The sequence below is a fragment of the Cimex lectularius genome, unplaced genomic scaffold (genome assembly GCF_000648675.2).
Source record: "Cimex lectularius strain Harlan isolate CLEC.00 unplaced genomic scaffold, Clec_2.1 scaffold173, whole genome shotgun sequence".
NCBI lineage: Eukaryota > Metazoa > Arthropoda > Insecta > Hemiptera > Cimicidae > Cimex > Cimex lectularius.
The window spans coordinates 424203-445411 of NW_019392800.1; the positions used below are offsets into that span (position 1 = coordinate 424203).

The window sequence follows — 21209 nt, forward strand, 5'->3', positions numbered from 1 at the left end:
TAATTTTTACTTAATTCTATAAGGTCGCTCTATTTAGTTTAACGCAACAAATGGGGAATGTCTAAGTACGCCTTGAACTCATTTAGAAGAAATTTCAAGAAACAAGAGAGAGAGAGAGAGAAAGAGCGAGCGAGAAAGCGAGAGAGAGAGAGAGAGAGAAAGAGANAGGGAAAGAGAGAGAGAGCGAGAGAAAGAGACATAGAAAAAGAGAGAGAGCGAGGGTGATGAAAGAGGGAGAGTGGGAGTGAGAGAGAGAGGGAGTGGAAAGAGGGAGAGAGAGTGAGGGTGAGAGAGGGAGCGGAAAGAGGGGGAGTGGGAGTGAGAGAGAGTGAGTGAGAGGGCGAGGGAGAGAGAGGGAGAGGGAGATGGTGAGAGAGAGAGGGAGTGAGACTGTAACTGACTCGAGTCGACTCAACTCCACTCAACTACTGGCGTAATTAGTATCTACATTTTTGTTAATAACCACCTTTTGGCAAACCTCCCCAAAGGGCTCACGTGAGGCTATCTTCCCTTCTGGGTTCACCACGTATCTTGAGCTTCCTTTGGAAGAGATTTTCGAGCGTCCAAGGAAGATATGAAATGTGTTCCTTCGACTTTTACATATTCTCATTCTACTCTTACAATACACTTATTACAATAATTTTTACACAACTTTACACGTTGCACAACTAATTAGCTATACAAAAAATATTCTTCTAAAAACGGTTTTAAATAACCAAACAATTTTGATGTGTGGATTTAACGAAAGTTCTGAATATAAAACAAAGTTACAATTACAATAAAATTAATACAATTAACTTTCATTTGTCTGATTAACAAATCTTTTAAAAGATGTCACTAGAAAGTTTTTTCTTATTAAAAAATAGTCTACTCTCGACATGTATTTTAGCTAATTGTAAGCTATTTGGTAAGTATATTTTGTACCTTTGTTGTGCGTATATTTCAGGGTTATTATATATAATTATATTTTTTAACCTAAGTTAAGAAAATATTAAGCAGTATCATATCAAATGGCATTAAATATATAAAAAGTTAAAAAAACCAAAAGACTTTTCCAGTAAGCCAAACCTTAAAAAAAAGTCTGCCTTATGCATTCTTTAAAGCTTTTAAATACGAGTTTTTATCTCAATAAAAGAATAAATTTTTTGCTCAGTTTTTTCTTCCCGATGTCTACTGTCCCACAAATTCACAACTCTAGATCTTATCCAAATTCAACGTTATTGCAACCGGTGGAAATCTGAATATCCCTTCTTTCAAGCTTCCACAACAAGGTCTAGATTTTAAAAGATTATAAGTGAAAAAAATGGACGAAATCAACAAAAACTCCTCAAACACTTTTTTTTATATATATCGAATTTTAATCAAATATATTGAAACCAAATTTTAACCACTTACGAGTAAGTTTTAGGGGTCTGAACCCTTATATAGTTTGCTTTAGATCAATGTCGTTTCAAAGTTATCAATTTGTAATTTACGTAAAAACTATAGACTTTTGGAAGGAGAAAATTGTAATTTGATTGAATTTTATTTTGGGATTATTCAGTTTTGACCAGTCACATAGCAAAGGAAGTTAAGTTGTTTTTTTTTTAAGCAAAAAACAGTTATATTCGTTTGTTGTTCAAAAACCAATGGATACAAATTTTGGGGAAAAACAAAAAATATTATTTTCCTCAGAATTTTTGCCTCTATACGCCTTTTTATTTTTGTTTTTATTAAATGACAAAATGGTGATTACTTTGAAACGACTCCACTGATCTGCAGGAAACTTTACTGGAGTTTACAACCCAACTAACTGAACCTAATCGCATAAACCACCTGGCCTTCGGAAATAAAAAATAAAACGTTTGAGTTGTTTTTATTAATTTCATCCTTATTTTTCCCACTTATAATGACATTAGATCTAAACATTATAGACACAGCCTAAAAATAGATCCAGCTTTCCAACTCTTCAAGTCACGTTGAATATGGATAAAATCCAGGCATGTTATGAATGTTTATGTTCGGTCTAAATCCAGAACATATATGTCTATTTTTGTATTGCTATAAAAATTCGTATTTGAGGGATTTAAACGGTCCTTAAATGGATCTTTTTTTTCAAGAAAATATTTTTTGGACTACTTTACTGGAAGAATTTCCTCAGTTTTTGTAACTTTTTATACATTTAGTGTCATTTAATGCAATCCTGGTTATATTTATTATTTTGTTATCCTACTTATAAAAAACAGAATCTACTGATATATAATACATTTGAAATATATACACAACAAAGACAGAAACCTATGTTAAAAATATAAATAACTTAAAATATTTTTTATAGGTTCCTTAGGGACATATATATAGGGTAGGGACATATAATATATACCTAGGGCACATTGGCAAGGGTCATGTCTAATATTTTTCTATCTGGTACGACCAAAAAAAAAAAAACGTTCTTGAAATTTGTGTGGTGATTAGTGACCGTTAATCGATATTTATTTAGAAATCGTGAGATGCGGTCTGGTGTGATGTAGGTTTCAGAAAAACATTTTCTTTATCGTGCCAACGTTTCGATCTTTATTGAGATCATCTTCAGGGCCTGGGATTTACAAACATTGTTTACATATTACAATTACATTTTGGATGTGGAAAAGTGAATTTATACAATGCAAAATATTGGGTTGTCCGGAAAATAATGCAGGATTTTGGTATTAAACAAAAAAAAAGAAACTAGTTACTTTAAAGCAATGTTCTTTAATCCAAATAATTTCCCATACTCTCAATACATTTCTCCCAACGTGTTGGTAACTTATTAATTCCGTCTGAGTAGAATTCAGAATTTTTAGAATTGATAAAGTCAATAAATGCATTTTCCAGTTCCGTTTGATTTTTGAATATTATGTGTTGTAAGTAGTGGTCCAGGTGTCTAAAAAAATGGTAGTCAGTAGGCGAGAGGTCCGGAGAGTAGGGTGGGTGAGGCAAAGTTTCATAGCCAAGCTCCAATAATTTTTGTGACGTTACACGTGACACATGTGGTCGAGCGTTGTCATGCAACAAAATGGGCCCTTTCCGATTGACCAAAGAGGGCTTCATTACTGCCAATTTCTGATGCATGGTATTAATTTGGTTACAGTATGATTCAGCATTGATGGTTTCGCCAGGATTTAAGAAGCTGTAGTGTATTAAACCAAATGAAGCCCACCATACCGTAACCATTACCTTTTTTTGATGAGTTGGGGGCTTTGGAAAATGTATTGGAGCTTCTCCTTTGTCGAGCCACTGTCCAGAACGTCTAGTGTTAGAAGTGATGCACAAACATCAAAGCGCTGATTTTTTTGGCGATCGTTTAATGAGTGTGGAACCCAATTTTCGAGTTTTTTCACTTTTCCAATCGCCTTGAGGTGGTCAGCGACGGTCGTTTTACTGACTTTGAGTTGCTCTGCAAGTTCTCGAACAGTTGTTTTGGGGTTTTCTTCCACCACTGATCGCAGAACATCATCATTAAGAGAGGAAGGCCTTCCACGACCTTCTTCATCTTCAAGGCTGAAATCTCCCTCCCGAAATTTTTTAAACCACCTTTGCACAGTGCACTCATTAACACAACCCTCGCCCCAGACTTGGTTAATGTTTCTAGCCGTTTGGGCTCCGCTTCGGCCGAGTTTAAACTCGTAAAAGAAAATCGTACGAAATTCTCGCTTTGACATTATAAGTATGACTGAATTATTTCCAAGTAGCGGAATGCTACAGAGGTAAACAAACAATATCATTTGGAAGAGGATTAATAAGTGTTTCATACAAATGAGTAATCCTGTAAACGTAAACAGAATATTTTATATAGATTTTTTTTAATGAAAACTTAAAATCCTGCATTATTTTCCGGACAACCCGATATATTTTATATATTCAATCAAAGTATTTCTACTCACTCAAGGTGTTTGTCTTCTGTGTAATTGTGCCATTCTTGCGTGTCTGTGTGTTGTGCCATTCTGTGTGTTCTTGAAATTCGTGATACCAAGACCGTAGCCTGACCCTTTTTAGACTTCAAACTTTTGCTTTTTCTGTCGATAACGGCATAAGAAACAGTAATTAGCAGTACTATAATTGGCTAGGTGTGTTTTCTTGACTAAACACTGAAAATGAAACAACTCGCCAAACAGCGCGGATAGGCGGACCAAAATGATCGGAAACGAACAAATAACATACCCCTAAAGGACAGCTCACAATTAAATAATGTGGCCGGAGAAAAGTAAATTGCCGGAAAAGCGGTCAGTGTGACTATGACAGAAGGGGAACAAAATGCGCATATTTTACATTTTTTTATAATCACATTCAATGAGAAATAAATTATTATTATACCCGTAATAAGTTCAACTGTTTTTTTTCCATTTTGTAAAAATAATTTTCGATGAAAGTTATGATTTGGTGCCTTAACCATTGTTAACGATGCAAAAACAGAATATTTCAATGTTGAAAATCTACTCTTTATAAAGTTATTACAATGTTTTTACAAATACAACTCAGAATTTGAATAATTTATCCACAAAAAAAGAGTGAAACATTAATCTAATGTTTGGCTCAACGGAATTAATGATCTTGGCTGGGAGCCACGTCCATTTACAGTCGGGAACGTGTTTCCTTTAACTTTCATCCATAAATTCCAAAATTTATTTTGTTTAGCATTAGATTTAGCTTTACGGCACATGCTATCGTGAAATCCAAACGTACGACTAATGTACCGGTTCCAGGAGAGGAAACCGTTGTCGTGGTTGAACCAGTCCAGTCCATCCTTATTCTGGAACGTGCGTAACCTTTGCCTTGAGTTTCCTTCTTCCCACTCTACTTCCAACGGGCATCCAATTATGCTAATTATGCTACAATTCAAAATGACGAATAGTTTCGGAGAACGATCCACGTCTAGCATTAACAAAGCGGTATTTTTTTTAAATGTTTAATCTTTGGTTATCCTGTTTTGGAAGGATTCTTCTTCCCCTTTGAAGCATTTAAAGAGCAATAATTACACAAGCTTCGAAATAAGTATCATGCAATTTGTTTTGTTTTTCTATTCTTGTGTATATAAAAGCTATACAAAATATAAGTAACTTTTGCACTTAAAGTTTTAACGCCTTAAAGGATGCTGTGGAATCCAACCCAAAGCAAACAGAGAAGTGGCAGCAGAACATGGGGTTCATGGTTCAACCATTTCCAGACATTTGTCATCATCACAAATCATCAACACCAACTAAAAGTATCTTAGCTTTCTTTGTTGTGGGAAACCATAATGATTTATTTTTGCAACAAATCATAACGTGCGATGAAAAATGGATTCTTTACTATCATTCTTAATGGTTGAATGTTGGCGACCAACCACGATGATGGTCGTGATATTTCCTCCTGTGGCTTGAGGGGTGATGAACCTGTAATTTGATCCTCACCTATTGTGGTGACCTGCTGTTACCACGGTACCCACTAGGTGATTTCAGGAATGGCTCGCTTTACACTCTGCAGCCGATCAAAATGGAGCAACGCCTTACAAAAGCAGGGGCACGACTTCAGACTCGTCTCAACAATCACTAATGGAGCACCGACAACGACAGCAAAGGGCACTTGCGTTATTAGCCTCTACCTCGCCTTCTCAACACAGCCGATTTGGTTACTGGCCAACTGTGGCACTCGGCTACCTGCTGCATCGGAGTACCTTTTTCGCTGCGGAGTTTACCGACTCACTACTTCCCCGACCCGGACTCCAGCCAACGGCTCTCTCCCTCATGGACCTCTACCAACAGCTCACACAGCCCAGGCCTCAACCTTCGGCTCGGCACATATTCATCAACTCAGGGCCACCAAAACATCCAGTCACTAAACCTCTCATTTTGGCCATCCATACCGCTAATTCGGCTTCAGGGGCTGTCAACATTTAGGTCAATTTCAGCCCCGACGCATGATGTTTCAATGAATCAAGAACTTGCACTCTACTGATTCTCAAATGCATTTTCTATTTACATACCGTTCACACAAGTAGGTACTATATTATAACTAAGCTTACCCAATACCCCATCTCACACTACACACATTCACTCTAATAAATTCATTCATTCTCAATACATACTACAATTAATATACAAGGAATCAGGGGATTCAAAGCCGAGGATGACACTCTTTTCAATGAAGTCGTACACATCGAGCATCCTTTATATACGTTTCAGACACATATGGCAGGCTTTTGTCCAAAAGTAAGTGTCTTCGTGTCAACCTAGTATGACCTATTCTTAATCAGGTGAGGTTGATCTCTTTTCTACAATACAGGTACTACAAGGGCCTCTCATCGATCGTACTCTTGATACGGGAGAGCTTTTCTGCCAATAAAACACACTGACGCTACCACTGCTTTTTATTCGTGTTTTTTTATAGTACGTTTGTAGTACTTTTTTTAATCGCCAGTGCCCAGTCAAGAGTCTTACCGGAATAATAGTTTGTCAACAGCTAGGTCAATTCAGCACCCAATGCATGCAGTTCCAAAACCATTCGTACTCACGTTCATTATTAAATACATTCACTCCTATTTGCATACCATTCATTGATGGTGTACTCGATATTCCTCCAACACACTTTACATATATTATGCAACTAACCTAATTGAGGGTCGATGGGGTACTCAATATTCCGCCATAGAGCCTCTCACATCACACATTCACGCTAATAAATACATTCACTCTCAACAGAAGCTTTACTCATATTATACAACTAACCTAAATGGTACGTGATATTCTGCCATCAACCCTCTCACATCACACATTCACGCTAATAAATACATGCACTGTTAACGCAAACTAAATATACACAACTATTATTATTATATACAATAGAACAACCCCGTTTCCTCCAAGAATCGGCTCAGGGGAGAGTAAAAGTAATATTTTTGATAAAAATGTAATCATTTCATCACAACTTATAGAAAATAAGAATAATAAAATATTTTACAACAAACCATTTCAGATAAAAATGTCTAATATTTGTAATAATTTTTCAGAATGTACACTTGCTCCATTTGTGACAGGATCAACCCATCAAAAAGTACCGTACGTTTTCCTTCCCCTGAAAGGACAAATCATACACCCCAGTTCAGCAATCCAATTTACCGGTAAATTTATAGTATAAAATAATTGTATGCCATTTTATGCATTATTTTTTAAATGCGAACATTTGATCTAGTTCAATACTGGAAATTGTTTAATGAATATAGATGATGATTTTATTCCAGATGTCACCGCTCCCATTTGTGTCGTGTCAGGGGCTAAATATTTGACAAAAAATGGTTGGACAGAACTTAGGAACAAATCAGAGGCGGAACCACCTTTTAGATTGTTGAAAGATGAAGGAAAAACTTATTTGCAGGTAATTATTTATAACTGTGTACTGCTTTGATGCAGTTTGTCATGATTTCTGTTTTAAATCGACAAGAGTAACATGATAAATTAAAGTTTGAATAATTCTGAGACATTTTTAATTTATTGTTTCAGTGGTTGGGAGAAAGTGACCTGCGCCTGTCAATGGAAGGAAGGCTTATTTTGATTCACCTTCTATGCAAAGATATGGATGATATTGAAAATCAAAATAACAATATTTTCACTCCATGCGTTTCATTTAGAGTTGCTGGTACACCAAGTAAGTTGCATAAATCTGCATTTTATATTATGTCCAATTGTACAAGGAATTTATAATTTTTTCATCTGTGTTCATTACAGGTGATACCAATGCATGGACAGGTGTAAGAGAGGTGTCTTTCTCAGTAGATAGCCAGAACAATAACAATGGAAGCATTGGATCAGGTTACATTTCAGTCGCTTTGTGCTCTGTTGTAATCGGCCTGATATACGTGGCATCTGTCGTCCTGTATATTCAATTGAGAAAAAAGAATACGAATCAAAAGGAACCATCGACACCGCACATAGGTGTTGCCGAGGAGGGAATCGTTAAGAACAACCCACTCTTGAGGCACTGCCATGACAATGTTCTTTATCTACCAGAATCCGCCCATTCGTGTAGTGATTCTGATGGAAGCTCTGACAGGATCCAACTGTCAGATGATAGCACGTGTGAACCTGCTGTTAATGTAAATTAAAAAATATTCTTTATATTAAAATGTTACATCATGAAACTGTATGTTTGTCTTATTAATTGGTTATGTCATTAAGGTTGAGGTCACGTCTGCTGTAGTCCACCCTTGCACAATTTCAAGAGAAAAAGAAAAGAACACACTGTCAAATATCCAATCGCAAGATAATATCATTGAAAAACATCCAGAAGAGAATGTATCAATTATTGAAACTCTTGACACAAGGGAAGATAAGCCAGAAAAGATTTGTGCTATTGCTTGTTCCAATGTCAGACGAAAACTGTACTTCAATCCTTCATTCTTTCAGCATGAACTACTATTGGTAATTAATAATTTATGTATTTTACATTTTAACCTCATAATTTCAAAAAATTACTGGACAATGGTTTGAAAATAAAAATTGTTTTAAATTTAATAAACTGAAATGATCACTTTAAATCGTAGAAATCAGAAATATGATTTGATCTGTCAAATTTCTTTTATTGGTTCAATTTTATGTAATTAACCATCATTTTTGCCTTGGATTATGAACTTATGACAAAATAAATTTTTAAAATAAAAAATAATTTTAAAAAATTTAAATTGTCACTGAATTTATTGCATGATTTGTTTTAGGCCCCACCACCTGCAGCTATTGAATTTCTGACAAAAATTAGAGAAGTGATATCAATAGCCAAATCAAAGATGCAAGCAAAACGCTTTTCACCATCACTTTTAAGAATACCCGAAGAAAATGAAAATAAATCCAGTGATGGCGAGACTTGCAATGGCAGTCGGTTGAATCAGTATGTACCTTCCGTGAATTCGAACAAGCTGCTTTCGTCCGACGGGTTGAACAGTTGTCGTAATTGTTGTAAAACACCAGAAAACAAACAACGCAGTGTAGAAAAATGGCTAGCGAATGTTCCTGTGGTTAGCAATGAATTTGGCTCTGCTGATGATACAGATGAAAAAGCATCTGATTTGAGTGAATGGGTTACGGATAACAATAGTTTGGATAAATTAAGAAAGAGTTTCTTCCAGCAGGATGATGATGTAATCAGTAGTGAAGAAAATCCTTCAGAATTTAACGTGAACTACTGCAATCGAAAGCTATTGCTATATGATAATTTAACAAAGAAAAAAGGAGAAACAATGCTCAAGGGTGATAAGACGCCTGACATTCTTTATACCATACCGATTATTTCTACAACAGAAGAAACAGGTAAAAATAACAATAATCAGATGACATCATCTACAAGCAGTTTTAAGAACTTTACAGTAAATGAAGTAAACCAGGATGAAGACAACACCACTCTTTCACATTCAGACTCATCTCTGGACAAGAAACCTGATGAGCAAACTTCCCAGTATGAATTAATTTGTAATAAAAACTACGAAGGTGAAGAAAACGGTTCTGAACTTGAAACAATGAAATTCAAAGGAGGCTTTGCAGTTTCTTGTGATTACATTGATATTCAGAACACTACAGGTGGCATTCAGTCAAAAGATCTTAATTTTCCATATTATATAACCAATAATCCATATACAAGGAATACACGTGCAATGTCTGAAATCCACTTGAATGAAAAGAAGGATGATCATGATTATGAAATGATAATGTTAAACAACATTGAAGAAACTAAATCACTTCCGGATTTTTGCAGCAGGCCTGGTGGGTACAGCTTGATCAGTGAAGTATACGTAAACAGCGGTTTTGGATTTTCAAGCAGCCAGTCTAGTATAAATAGCAATAATGATTCAACTTATTCTCCAGTGGGTGGGAAACCAGTCAGTGTCAGCAAAGACGGTTTGGAACATCTTACAATTAATATTAAAGAAAGTCCAACAAATCACACCGATGAAGATTCTGATAATTTTGAACCTGACACCCTGGATCGTAAACCAAATAATTTAGTAATTCCTGGTGATACAACAAGTAAACTTCAAATAACCAATGACTTTTTTACCGATTCACTGGAGAGACAAGCACAGATTTCATTAAAGTCGACGGGAAGTTTCAGAAAAGATTTCAGTTGCATTCATTCTACTGCGATTCCTAACAGGAATCGTGGGGTTGTTTTAAACCGGGCATTTGGAAGTTTACGAGAAATATTCATGGCGAAAAATAATTACAACCAATGCACTCACCGTTCTTCCAAGCCTTGTTCTTTCACAGATGTACTTAATTGTACAAACCCTCCTAATCAGATCTCTAATTTGTATTGGAACAGGGAGAAATATTTGAAAACACTGAAACCTGAATCGAAGCAGGCAAAAAGACAGAGGCAGCCTGACCCACCAAACCATTCTTTAATTAGTCCACCCCAACCCCCTGATTTTATGATCGATCTTCCTAATGAATCAAATGTACCTGCTCTGCCAACAAAGTCATTTAAATTGAATATACATGATGACGTTCATGGCTGCGACAGAGTATCCTCTCTGAGCTGTCCGTTTGACTTGATGTGCAATAAAAACCACCCAATCGAACGAGCAAATGGTGCAAATAGGCATCTGTCACCAATTCCCAAATGCCAAATCGAGCCACGACTGAATTTAAGGAATTTTGAAAGATTCCCAAACGGGGTTTGTCATTTAGGAAATATTGACAACCACTGTACAGGCTCTGAATTAATTTCTGGATCAATCCATTTACCTGATAATTTAAAGATAAACCATAGTTTGCCAAAAGTTGATAAATCGGCTAATCTGTCCCACCAAGCAAATCTTCTTCTCAATAGAACTGAGGATTCCGGCTATTTGAGCACCGACTCGAATACTTCTGACAAACCTCTGAGAAGAGATGGCAGTTTAAGTGAAACAGATGATTCATTTTTTGATGGCGCCAGTGAATCCGGAGCAGAGAGCATAGCTACTGATTCTTTCTTCTTTGGAAAAACCCACCAAAATTCATTAGACAAACCTTTAGAGACCCAATCTTAATTTAACAATGCATGTATCTTTGCATTCTATTGTAAAAATGTTCACTTATATTAGCTTGTAAGAAATTGTATTTGATAAACCAATAAATTAGTAATTTTTAAATATTATTTATTTAAAATAAATATGTGATTCACTTTTGTTCATTCTTACTCTTTAGATTCACTTATTTTTCAAATTGCACTTACGCAGAGTTAACCAGAGATGTTATTACACTCAAAAATAATAATGGAATTAATAATTACTTTGAATTAATTACAAATAATAATTACAAAATAATCTGCATTGAAAAACGTACATGTGCTTCTTTTTTCAGTCTGACAATCAACAGTTAAGACAAAGACAAAGATGAATTTTTTGCTGCATACTGAGTACATTATTCAAAGAAAAAATAATTAAATGATAATGTAGAGTAAAATAATGTAAAATGAACAGCCTGCTCTTAGTAAGTTTAACTGGGGCTTGAGAGCTGGAGTTGTGAGCTCACAAATAGTAAAAAAAAATTAATTAATTAATTTATACAAATTAGTGGTAGCAGTATACATTCAATTTATTTGACTATTGCCATTTTTTTAAAATTTATCATAAGAGGAACAGAAATTTATATCAATTTTGTTTTGATATATGAATCTTAATCCTACATTACATGCATTATTGTAATGCATGGAAGTGCTTATTTTAGCAAAAATAAATTTTATTAACGCATTTGTTCTTACAGTGTAATTGAAGTCCATAATGGGTAAAGTTTATGCTTATAAGACATGAATACATAAAAATAATTTGTTTGAAGCTTTAAAATTAATGCAGAGTTTTTTGTGTTATACCTTCTACGTTTATTTAGCAATATTTTATTGTAGGATTTTGAGCAATAATCATTGGAGAAATTGTAGATTTTGTGGAACCACACCAAACTAGGTTTCCACATGTTATCAAGGATTGTGTTAATGCAAAATAAACAAACCTCATTAAATTTGGATAAAGAATATTTCTTTAAATTTTAAATTTATAAAATGATTTTCTCAATTTTTTTACCAAAGCATCAATATGAAACTTAAAGTTTTAATTTATTATCAAAAATTATTCCCAAATATTTAACTTGTTTAGAAAAGGGTACATTCGGGCAATTACAGTTATATATACACAAGAATGTAATACTATATTTTCATTTAAGTTGTTTAGATTTGAGGGTATAAATTTAATGATTTTAGTTTTAAGTGTATTTAAAAGTAAGAAATTACTATCTTACAATTTTTAATGATTAATATTTTTTATTATAACATTATAATGCTTACCAGGAAAAGTATAGTTGTATCATCATCGAATCCCAATATTTTATCAGAAAGTTTTAGTTTAAGTAAATTGTTAATGTAAATTAAAAATAGTACAGCCCCTAAAACACTTCCCTGTGGAACATCTCAATTAATATAAGTGGGATTGCTAAAAGTTTGGATTATTTTCGTTTTATGAGTCCTATTTAACAAATAAGATTTCAACAAATTATAAACTGATCCTTTAAACTACTGAAAAGTTTTTCAAGCAATACTGCATGTTCTACAGAATTGAACGCCTTGGAGATATCCTATGGATTAATTGTTTATTGTCAAGAGCTTTTTATATAAAATTAGAAGCCTCAAAAAGTGCATCTTTTGGAGATTTGTATGATTTAAATCGAAAGTGGAAATTTAAATGCTTGAAATTCAGATAACTATCAAAAAAGGTTTTTGAATAGAACTATCCTTTTCAACTATTGATTCAAAAGTAACCATATCAGCTTGGTTCCTCTATACTCAAACTAATTGTTGTAAATTCATAATAGTAACTGAGGGTTGTACTTGGAATATTGTTTATTTACATGATATATAAATTTTTTTAACCTGCTATGAGCCTCAGGCAGTTCTTTGCAAACATGTCTCAATTGAATATATTTTCCCTCATGAGAAGACATTATTACTCCTATCATAAATAAAGTTCCTTTTAAAAACATGCTCAATAGAGTTTTATGATAATTAAACATAAACAATTGTTTTGAATGGAAGCAACTGTGTTATATCATTTTATGCCCTATCCATGAATATAGGTTATCTAAAGAAAAAAAAATCAATTTTAAGATATTTTAATAATTATTAATAAACAAATTAACATTTTTAAAATCACAATGGGTAATCAAATTTTGTATTTGCATATTCTAATTATTTATTTACATAATATTTCAACTTTTACAAAGTTTAACAATAAACATTTTCAAGATTATTTACGAGAACCACACAAAATTAACCATCACCAGCCTTTGCCATTTCAACGTATTCTTGAATATTATACTCAAACAGCTCAAAATCATACCTGAAAAATTAAATTTATAGATATGGATTGTCAATTTTAAGTATTTTTAATAGCGTGTTCAAATAACATATGTGTGTGTGTGTGTCCATACGGTTGATGTTTTTACCGATAAATATTATAAAGTTGAAGAATTTGGGTAACCGTCAGCTGTGAGTAATAACTATAGAGCACTTCAGCCGTAACTTTGCCCTTTGATGGGTTTTTCCACTCTGGTTTGATTTTATCCTGCACGCCAACTAGTTCTATAAGATACTTCTGATCTTCCTGAAAATTAAAATTATACTGCAAAACACAATATTACTGAGTTTAATTTATATATATGTATATGAAAATAACACCTGCAATGTTTCAAATTTGATGATAATGTCAAAGCTAATTTGGCAAGGTGTACAAAATTCAGTCATGGGTGCCCAATGCATATCCAAAGGTTCACCTTTTCTCTTAGCGTCTACGAGGTAGTTGACAAATTCTGACATGGTAGGCCACCTTGGTTGGTGTGATAAATCTTTTTTAACACCCTAAACATTTATACGTGTTGAAAACATACTCAGCTATTTTGATAAGTAGAAAAATTGCTCACATTCTCATATTGCTTTCTGTATTTCAGAACAATTTCATTTCCTAATTTTTGGTGGGGAGTATTTGGTAAGGCATACTGAATTTTATCTCTATAAGCTGAAAGCAGCCTCTCTAATGGATGACGAACAATAATAAAAGAAAACGAGTTGTTTAAAGCAGCTTTTAACTCTGCTAACGTGGGCCTTGGGTACCTTCTTCGTGCAAGCTGCAACGGAACTATATTTGTTCTTTTGAGAAAATTTGCTCTATATCTGAAATAAGAAATAAAAATACATTAAAAGTAAAGCAAAAACAAATATATTATAAAATTATTATAATTTAAAACAATTTCACTATGCATGTAATAATTTTTGAGAATGGCTTAGCTGTCAAAAACAGTTTAAAGTTTGGCTTAAAAGTCTGAATACATTACTTTAAATTTATATGTAGGTACATAACATATAAAAATCATTAATTCTCATAATACATACATAACGCCACATCATAGGGCACAATGATATATAGCATTTTATTTTAAAATCTTGATTGTTTTCAAATTCCATTTACTCAATTAATTATACACAATTTTTTCTAAATGTATATAAATAAAATATCACGGTAGCTCAAGTGGTAGAGCAGCGGCGTATTGAGCCGAAAGTCGTGGGTTCGAATCCCGCCTTTGACACAAATTTTTCATTTCGAAAAAAATTGTGTATAATTAATTGAGTATTTATATATTTAATAGGGAGTGGTGGGAACGGTGTCATCGTGTGCGGACATGTTAATGTGCTCCCTTTTGTCTTTGGCTTTTTCTAGCGGAAAAAGTTGATTTCTGTGAGCAAAAAATTAGCAGAGGTCTCCCCTAGAGACTCCTCTCTAACTGGAGTGGATTACATAGCTTCATTTCCCATAGTAAGTCCTTTAATTGTGAAATTATTCAATTTCTTGGACTTGTATCTTTGCCGTGCCAACTGCGGAACCGGTACAAGGGTCGGTCTGATAACATCCTGGGCTCAGGGCAGTGACACTGGCCACCAAAAACAAAACAAACAACAAGCAGCCTGTCTTGACCTTGGATAAGACCTGGAGATAGGAGGTGTCAGCTGACTGCTATATGTCAACATTCAAATCACTACCGTTAAAGCTTGACACAATTTCTGCTCAACCACATCTACGAACTACGTAATGCAAATGACGCCTAAGTCCTCAAAACACCCAAGAAGTTCGCCTGGATCGTCAAGACCGGATTTTCATTCCTGTGTAAAAGCTCCAAAGATGTCTATATCGACTGCCTCGTCAGAAGTGACCCGAGTAATGACTTGGTTCGTAAGCTTAGCCTAAAGATAGATGAAAAGTTCTCTTGTTTACCTACAAAACAGGACTTGAATACATTGAAGAAAAGCATTGATAGAATGTTTGAAGAAATCAAAACATTGAAAAAAGAAAATATGGAGCTGAGGTGCCCAAGAAATTGAAGTTGCCCGCCTAACTGAAGTGGATAGAAGGCGTGAAAGACAGGTGGAAGCTTTGGATAATTTTAGCCGAAGAAATAATTTAATTTTTTACGGTATATCTTACAAAAGCGATGACAACCTTGAAGAAATTGTTCGCTCTTTTATGGCGGAAGTTTTACAGTTGTCTAAATCCTTTGAGATTGCAGCTGTGAAACCTTTAAGCCGCAAGAATACTTTTCCGTGTCCCTTGCTGGTTAATCTCGCGCGCACATCGGATAAATGGGAAATATTTAAATCTGCCCCCAGACTAAAAGGCACGAAATGGAGAATATCAGCAGATTTTGACTATAGCACTCGCATTAAAATAAGGAAACTTATACAGCAAGGAAGGAACGTTAAGCAAATGAAACCGGACACTATCTGCATTCTGAGAAAAGACTCATTACACAGAAATGGTTGCCGTTTTCACTGGGACAATATTGTCGGTCTTACATACCAAAAAGTACCAGGATCGGACAAGCTAGGTGAAGTTTTGGGGATGGATGTCACGAGTCTTTTGGAGCAAATTTCATCGAACCCAAAACGCCAAGAATGACGAGGTGATCATTGCACGCAGGGACGTTTGCGGCTTCAAGATCTTCAGAAATCTCCAAATCAAGCTAAGAAAGATTGACAAAGACAGACCTGCCGTCAACATTCATACCAATTGTACAATTATTCTACTGTTAAAGAGTTGCTTTTTAGCATATAATGTAAACAATCTTAATAGTAAGAAGGATATGAGCGATTCTTTTTTTATTTTGCCACTAGTTTTGATGTTTCTTTTTTTAAATAGAAACTCATGTTACGAAAGAAAAAAAAATATGATTTCTTTAGTAGCATTTTTTTAGGTTTTAATCTGTGTTGGGTGCCGGAGTGGAGATCTTCTGTCTTTGGCAGATCAAAGGGCGGTGTCCTTTTAGGTTTCAAAAAATGTCATAACAGGATCATGAAAACGTCTAAGTTAGGAAATCTCAATATAATTGATGTCGAAATAAATGGAATCTCAGTACGCGTCATACCCGTTTAATTGTATCTTAATTGTAATAATTGGCAAACCGCTTTTGAGGAATTACATGATACCCTTATAGAACATAACTCTAATAATTACATTTTAAGGTGATTTTAATGTAAGAATTGCCTCTGATCAAATGTTGGATGAATATCTGTTGGTTAATGTAGACAAGTTTAAGTAAGTTTATAAGTTTTATGTAGTAAGTTGATAAGTTTATAATCAGAGAGGTTTATATTATTTTGCAGTGTATAAAATTAGTTATTCATTTTATTTATATATTTTATTTTATTCTGTTATTATTATTATGATTATCATTATTACTATTATTATTATGTTCTCACCACCTACCGGCAGACGGAGAATCCATGCCGTATTGTTTGAGTACATTTATGTTCACTTTATTATAATTGCTTACAAATTTAATTAACTATTAATATTATTATTATATTATTATATCTAATAGAAGCTGATAAAATTTAGTACAAATTCCATTTAGTTCACAGATTTTATTATAAATATTGGCCATTGAGTAGAAACTAGAATGCACAAAAAGTGTAGTGTGGTTGTTTGGATAGAGCTAATTTCTCGAGAATAGTTTTAAACTTATATCAGTGGTCAGAAAAGATTTATTGCTTGTAAGTGTATTGAACTATTTTAACTTTATGAACAACCCAAGAATCATTCACAAGACTCTCTTAAGTAGAAAAACCTTATGAACTGCCTATACAATGTCATATTGGACGTAAAATACATAAAAAGGTCACCACAGACTATTAGCAGTTGTGAGGTTGTTCAGTTATCGACCAACTTTGATTATAATCTGGTTTGGGATGTTATTTGGTATGTGGTCCTTCTATGAACCATACACTGTATTATACAGTTGCCAAGCTTTTGGCTCTTATATTTGGCCTTCCTCAGGGCAATGTATGACGTCCTAAATAAAAATAATAATGTAATAACCATTTACAAGTCCACGATTTTTTAAATACACCTCTCTACACGTTTTTAACAGAAATAGCAGTTGTGACATGTATAACTGGTTTCAATCTCTTAATGCTGAAACATACCACAGTCAGTTTATGCACCAGTGATGAGATATGATATGCATTCCCACCTTACCGTCTACACCACCTACCAACCTTCTTGGATATAACTCGCCATATAACTTGGATGCCTCCAGATCGACCCTTAGATCAATCCTTCTATTTGATTGTGCTTGTCATTCATGCCTAGAATTGTCACCTGCCTAGAAACTGCTACCCCACACCAGGTCAGAAATGTATCACAAGTATATCTGTGCAGCAGCATTTAAAAAGGCTATTGATGTGACAATTTAATTCAGCCTACCTGCTACCTATCACCAATCCGAAGTTTTGAAAACCTCGTTTTATCCATAATTTTCAATTGCCCACTTGAAACATTAAGCGAAGAAGATTTTTGTCCAGCTCTTTGTCTAAAGATTACACATGATTAATAATTCAAGTCAAATTTAATAGCCTGCTCGTTCTCAAATATTTCAGCAATTTGATGTATAAATCAGCGTAGAGAGAATGACAATGAACCGCCGTCAGTTATGAAGTAATCAGAAGCGACTAGGAAGGCAGGTATGCTCCTTTGAGGCATTCCAATATTAGTATTCTTCTTTTCTAGACGTCTTTTCTAGAGATATGAGCCAAACCTTCAATTTAACGCTAATAAAACCTGCACAATTTAACATGTTGTTGTCAAAAATTAACAAATTCCATTACGTCATAAAAACTTTGTTAACAATTGAAATCTAATTAATTTGCCATTTTAGTACAAGTGAAGCAGTAATTAACAAAAACTGATATCAACAAAAGGCTTTCCTCTGTTTCCCCATTTCCATTCAGGCCATTGTAAATGGCATAAAACTCACTAATACCCACAAAAAATAACAATAAAAACTCATGAACACAAAATTAAATCAGTGTCATTATTAATTTAAACCCCCAATGTAGAGACAAAAGCGTGAAAAGACTGAAAGAAATAATAAAGCCTTGGAAAATCCATATTATGCGAGTAATACAATATAACACACAGATACGGACGTATGCACTCATGCACGCACCCACCCACGCACGCACGCGCGAACACACACACAAAAGTACCTGTACACACATATTGTTTCATATTTGCGATTGGAAGCATCATTTCCATATATCCATGATTCAATTCGGCTAAGGATGGGAACATCTGTGCCTAAATACGGTCAAGGATAACCTATTTTCTTAGGCTAGTTGAAGACTCGCTTATTCTAAAATGTTGCAACCTAGGCCTTCAAATTAAGATAGCCACACTGAGTAAAGCGCTATTGACAAGAACAGGATGATTCTCTTGCTGGCACAGCCCCAGAACTGGATGCCGTAATTCCACTTGGGATTGAAGATAACAGAAGCTTACTTTCAATGGCCAACGAATAATTTCACCCCAAACAAGCAGTGAATTTACCAGAATTTGATGTCTAACTTTAACGTGTGTATTGCAAGCGCGCACCTAATGCCATACCATAGGTACTTTGCCCATTTGACTTTTCTTTTCATTCAGCTTTATTCTCCACTGGGAGAATGTGTTCAGTTTACGGGTCGATTCAGCATTGGTTCCATCCATTAGCGAACGTTACCGTGGTATTTTCCTAGTTTTCTGGAAGATCGCAGGCAGTCGGTGAAGGACAGCCCTTAATACACTGCCTTTGGGACTCCTGTTCTAATAGGTTTGAGTTCCGAATAGGCGTCTTCTTGTTTAATTCGGAAATACCTGTCAGCATGGTAGGATTATATAAGTTTTGAGTAGTTGGCTAGAATGGAATATCTTAGCAGCATGTTTTTATACAATGAAAGTACGTCTGTCCTTTCTAGGTATTAATTACGGTCTAGTCGTTTGTTAAAACAACCTAACATGAATTCTTTGGTGTTTATAATTATCTAAACACATCTTTGTACAAGCAGCTAGGGAAGTTAAAACTCACATTGGATTTAATTCCTGGTGGTCTGGCGTAAAATGGGGGAGGGGAGATTTCAGCGGTTCGCCGGTATTAATTGTTGCCCGGAAAAGCATGTTCCCTCTCGATTTGAGCAGAATTTCGAATGCATAAGTAACGACCTGGTTGGCATATCTTTCTTGCCTTAGAACTGATCGGAGACAGTGTAAATGGGCCCTAAAACTTATGATGTTGTTTCAACTGGGTGGTTGGGGTGCGCCAGCTTCTAAAAATATCAATCGACCTGGGCGAAATTTTCTTTTTTGTTTGTTTCAGCTAACTTACATGTCTCTGTTCTTTTTAGCCGCTAGAACTAACCAACACTGGAAACTTCAGATAAATTTAATTCGGATTGCAACACTGTGAGATACACGAAGACATAACTGACGGTACATCAGGAGCGAAATAAATCCCACGTGGTCAAACTTTGGAAAATGAGTTGTATTATTTGCTAACTGTTTTCTAGGATCCTGAAACGTCGTTGTCAAGATAACGTCGTTATTTCTGTATCATACTGGGCTTCCTTCAATTTGAAAACAAGGGCAAAAAAAAAGTTTATAAAATGACAGCGGTTTTTCCTATATATTTCCTCCCTCCTTTATCAACCAAGTAGATATCTGTTTAAATAAATAAATTACCTTTGGTGATTTTATTAGAATTAACCCCTTTCCTCTAGGAAATATGGCGAGCCACCATATTCGGCCATCAATCAATTCGGCTGCCCAATTTGCCATAACTTTTAACCCCTCGTCTTTGATGACGTTAATTACCTTTTGCGTTAGTCCGCACCTAACAACATTTACTTCATAGGATCCATAACTGTAATTTTGAAAATAATTTTTACGCTTTAAAACATTTGAACAATAGCGCCTTTCACCAAGTTAAAAAAAAATTGAAATATGAAATTGAGAAAGAAAGCATAAAAATGTAGTTATGATGTGAAGGAGTCAAAAATAAAAGAACAAAACCGTTCAAAGAATAAAATGAATAAATAAACTAGACAGGAAAGGTTCTCTTTATAATTTATATTTCAATCTTATTACAAAGGCGAAAACAAAAGTTCCAACAATTTTCTATAATTTGTATCAGGCAAATTTTGGAAATTAATACGGACTAGAACGCTGCAACAATATTCACACCTGAACTAACTTTTCCCATAGCTGACAGGCGGTCTGAAAAGGTTTTCATACATTCTGGTAGCACAAGGAGCAACCATTTTGCTCAACACTTCGAGTTTATTTACCAATTTACATGTTGAAACCGGAAATTGAGTTATTTGAATTATTATTACTAGTTTTATTTTAATACAAAGGACCGCGGTGGCCGAGTGGTTAGGGCGCCCGGCTCGTATTTGCCACGCTACCAATTCTGGGTTCGAATCCCGGCAGAGCCCATGTTTTTGTAATGAATTATAGTATGAAAAATATATTGTATTGGTTTGACCCTTCTTGCGCGACACCCAACAAGCAACAGCAGGACACTAAGCCCTCCAGTACGACTGAAGAATTACTTTACTTTATTTTAATACGTCTTTTTTTCTTTTAACTATTGTATATATCTAATTAGCTTCCATGTTTTGTTTTGCTAACTTTATCAACTTTATCCCTTTGCTATCCAGTTGAAACCATTCAGAAAAACCCCATCGAGTTTCGTTTCATCAAACTGTGGTGACTGCCTATAGTTAACTAAAGTTTCCACTATATCATCACTGCTTCAACAATGCTTCCGACTTCTACTGCAACAGACAATGAGCTTTTAGCACTCCTGTACTTAAGCAGGGACACAACCTACTTA

General features: G+C 34.7%; 2 protein-coding genes across 5 annotated transcripts in view; one reads left to right on the top strand and one right to left on the bottom strand.

Moving 5' to 3' along the window:
* LOC106666573 overlaps positions 1-11084 on the top strand; it is a 72432-nt gene extending 61348 nt beyond the window's left edge. For both annotated transcript variants that reach the window (XM_014393860.2, XM_024228048.1), the window contains 6 exons: positions 7004-7114; positions 7235-7368; positions 7494-7638; positions 7719-8086; positions 8169-8411; positions 8705-11084. In XM_014393860.2, coding sequence (XP_014249346.2) covers positions 7004-7114; positions 7235-7368; positions 7494-7638; positions 7719-8086; positions 8169-8411; positions 8705-11014 — 3311 coding nt within the window. In that variant the 3' untranslated portion in view covers positions 11015-11084. The remainder of the gene's footprint in view (positions 1-7003; positions 7115-7234; positions 7369-7493; positions 7639-7718; positions 8087-8168; positions 8412-8704) is intronic.
* A 2026-nt stretch (positions 11085-13110) lies between these two features.
* LOC106666671 (carbohydrate sulfotransferase 11) overlaps positions 13111-21209 on the bottom strand; it is a 98910-nt gene continuing 90811 nt past the window's right edge. For all 3 annotated transcript variants that reach the window (XM_014394020.2, XM_014394022.2, XM_014394023.2), the window contains exons 3-6: positions 13932-14181; positions 13690-13869; positions 13458-13615; positions 13111-13351 (exon numbers count right to left, since the gene is read on the bottom strand). In XM_014394020.2, the coding sequence (XP_014249506.1) occupies positions 13282-13351; positions 13458-13615; positions 13690-13869; positions 13932-14181 (658 nt within the window). In that variant the 3' untranslated portion in view covers positions 13111-13281. The remainder of the gene's footprint in view (positions 13352-13457; positions 13616-13689; positions 13870-13931; positions 14182-21209) is intronic.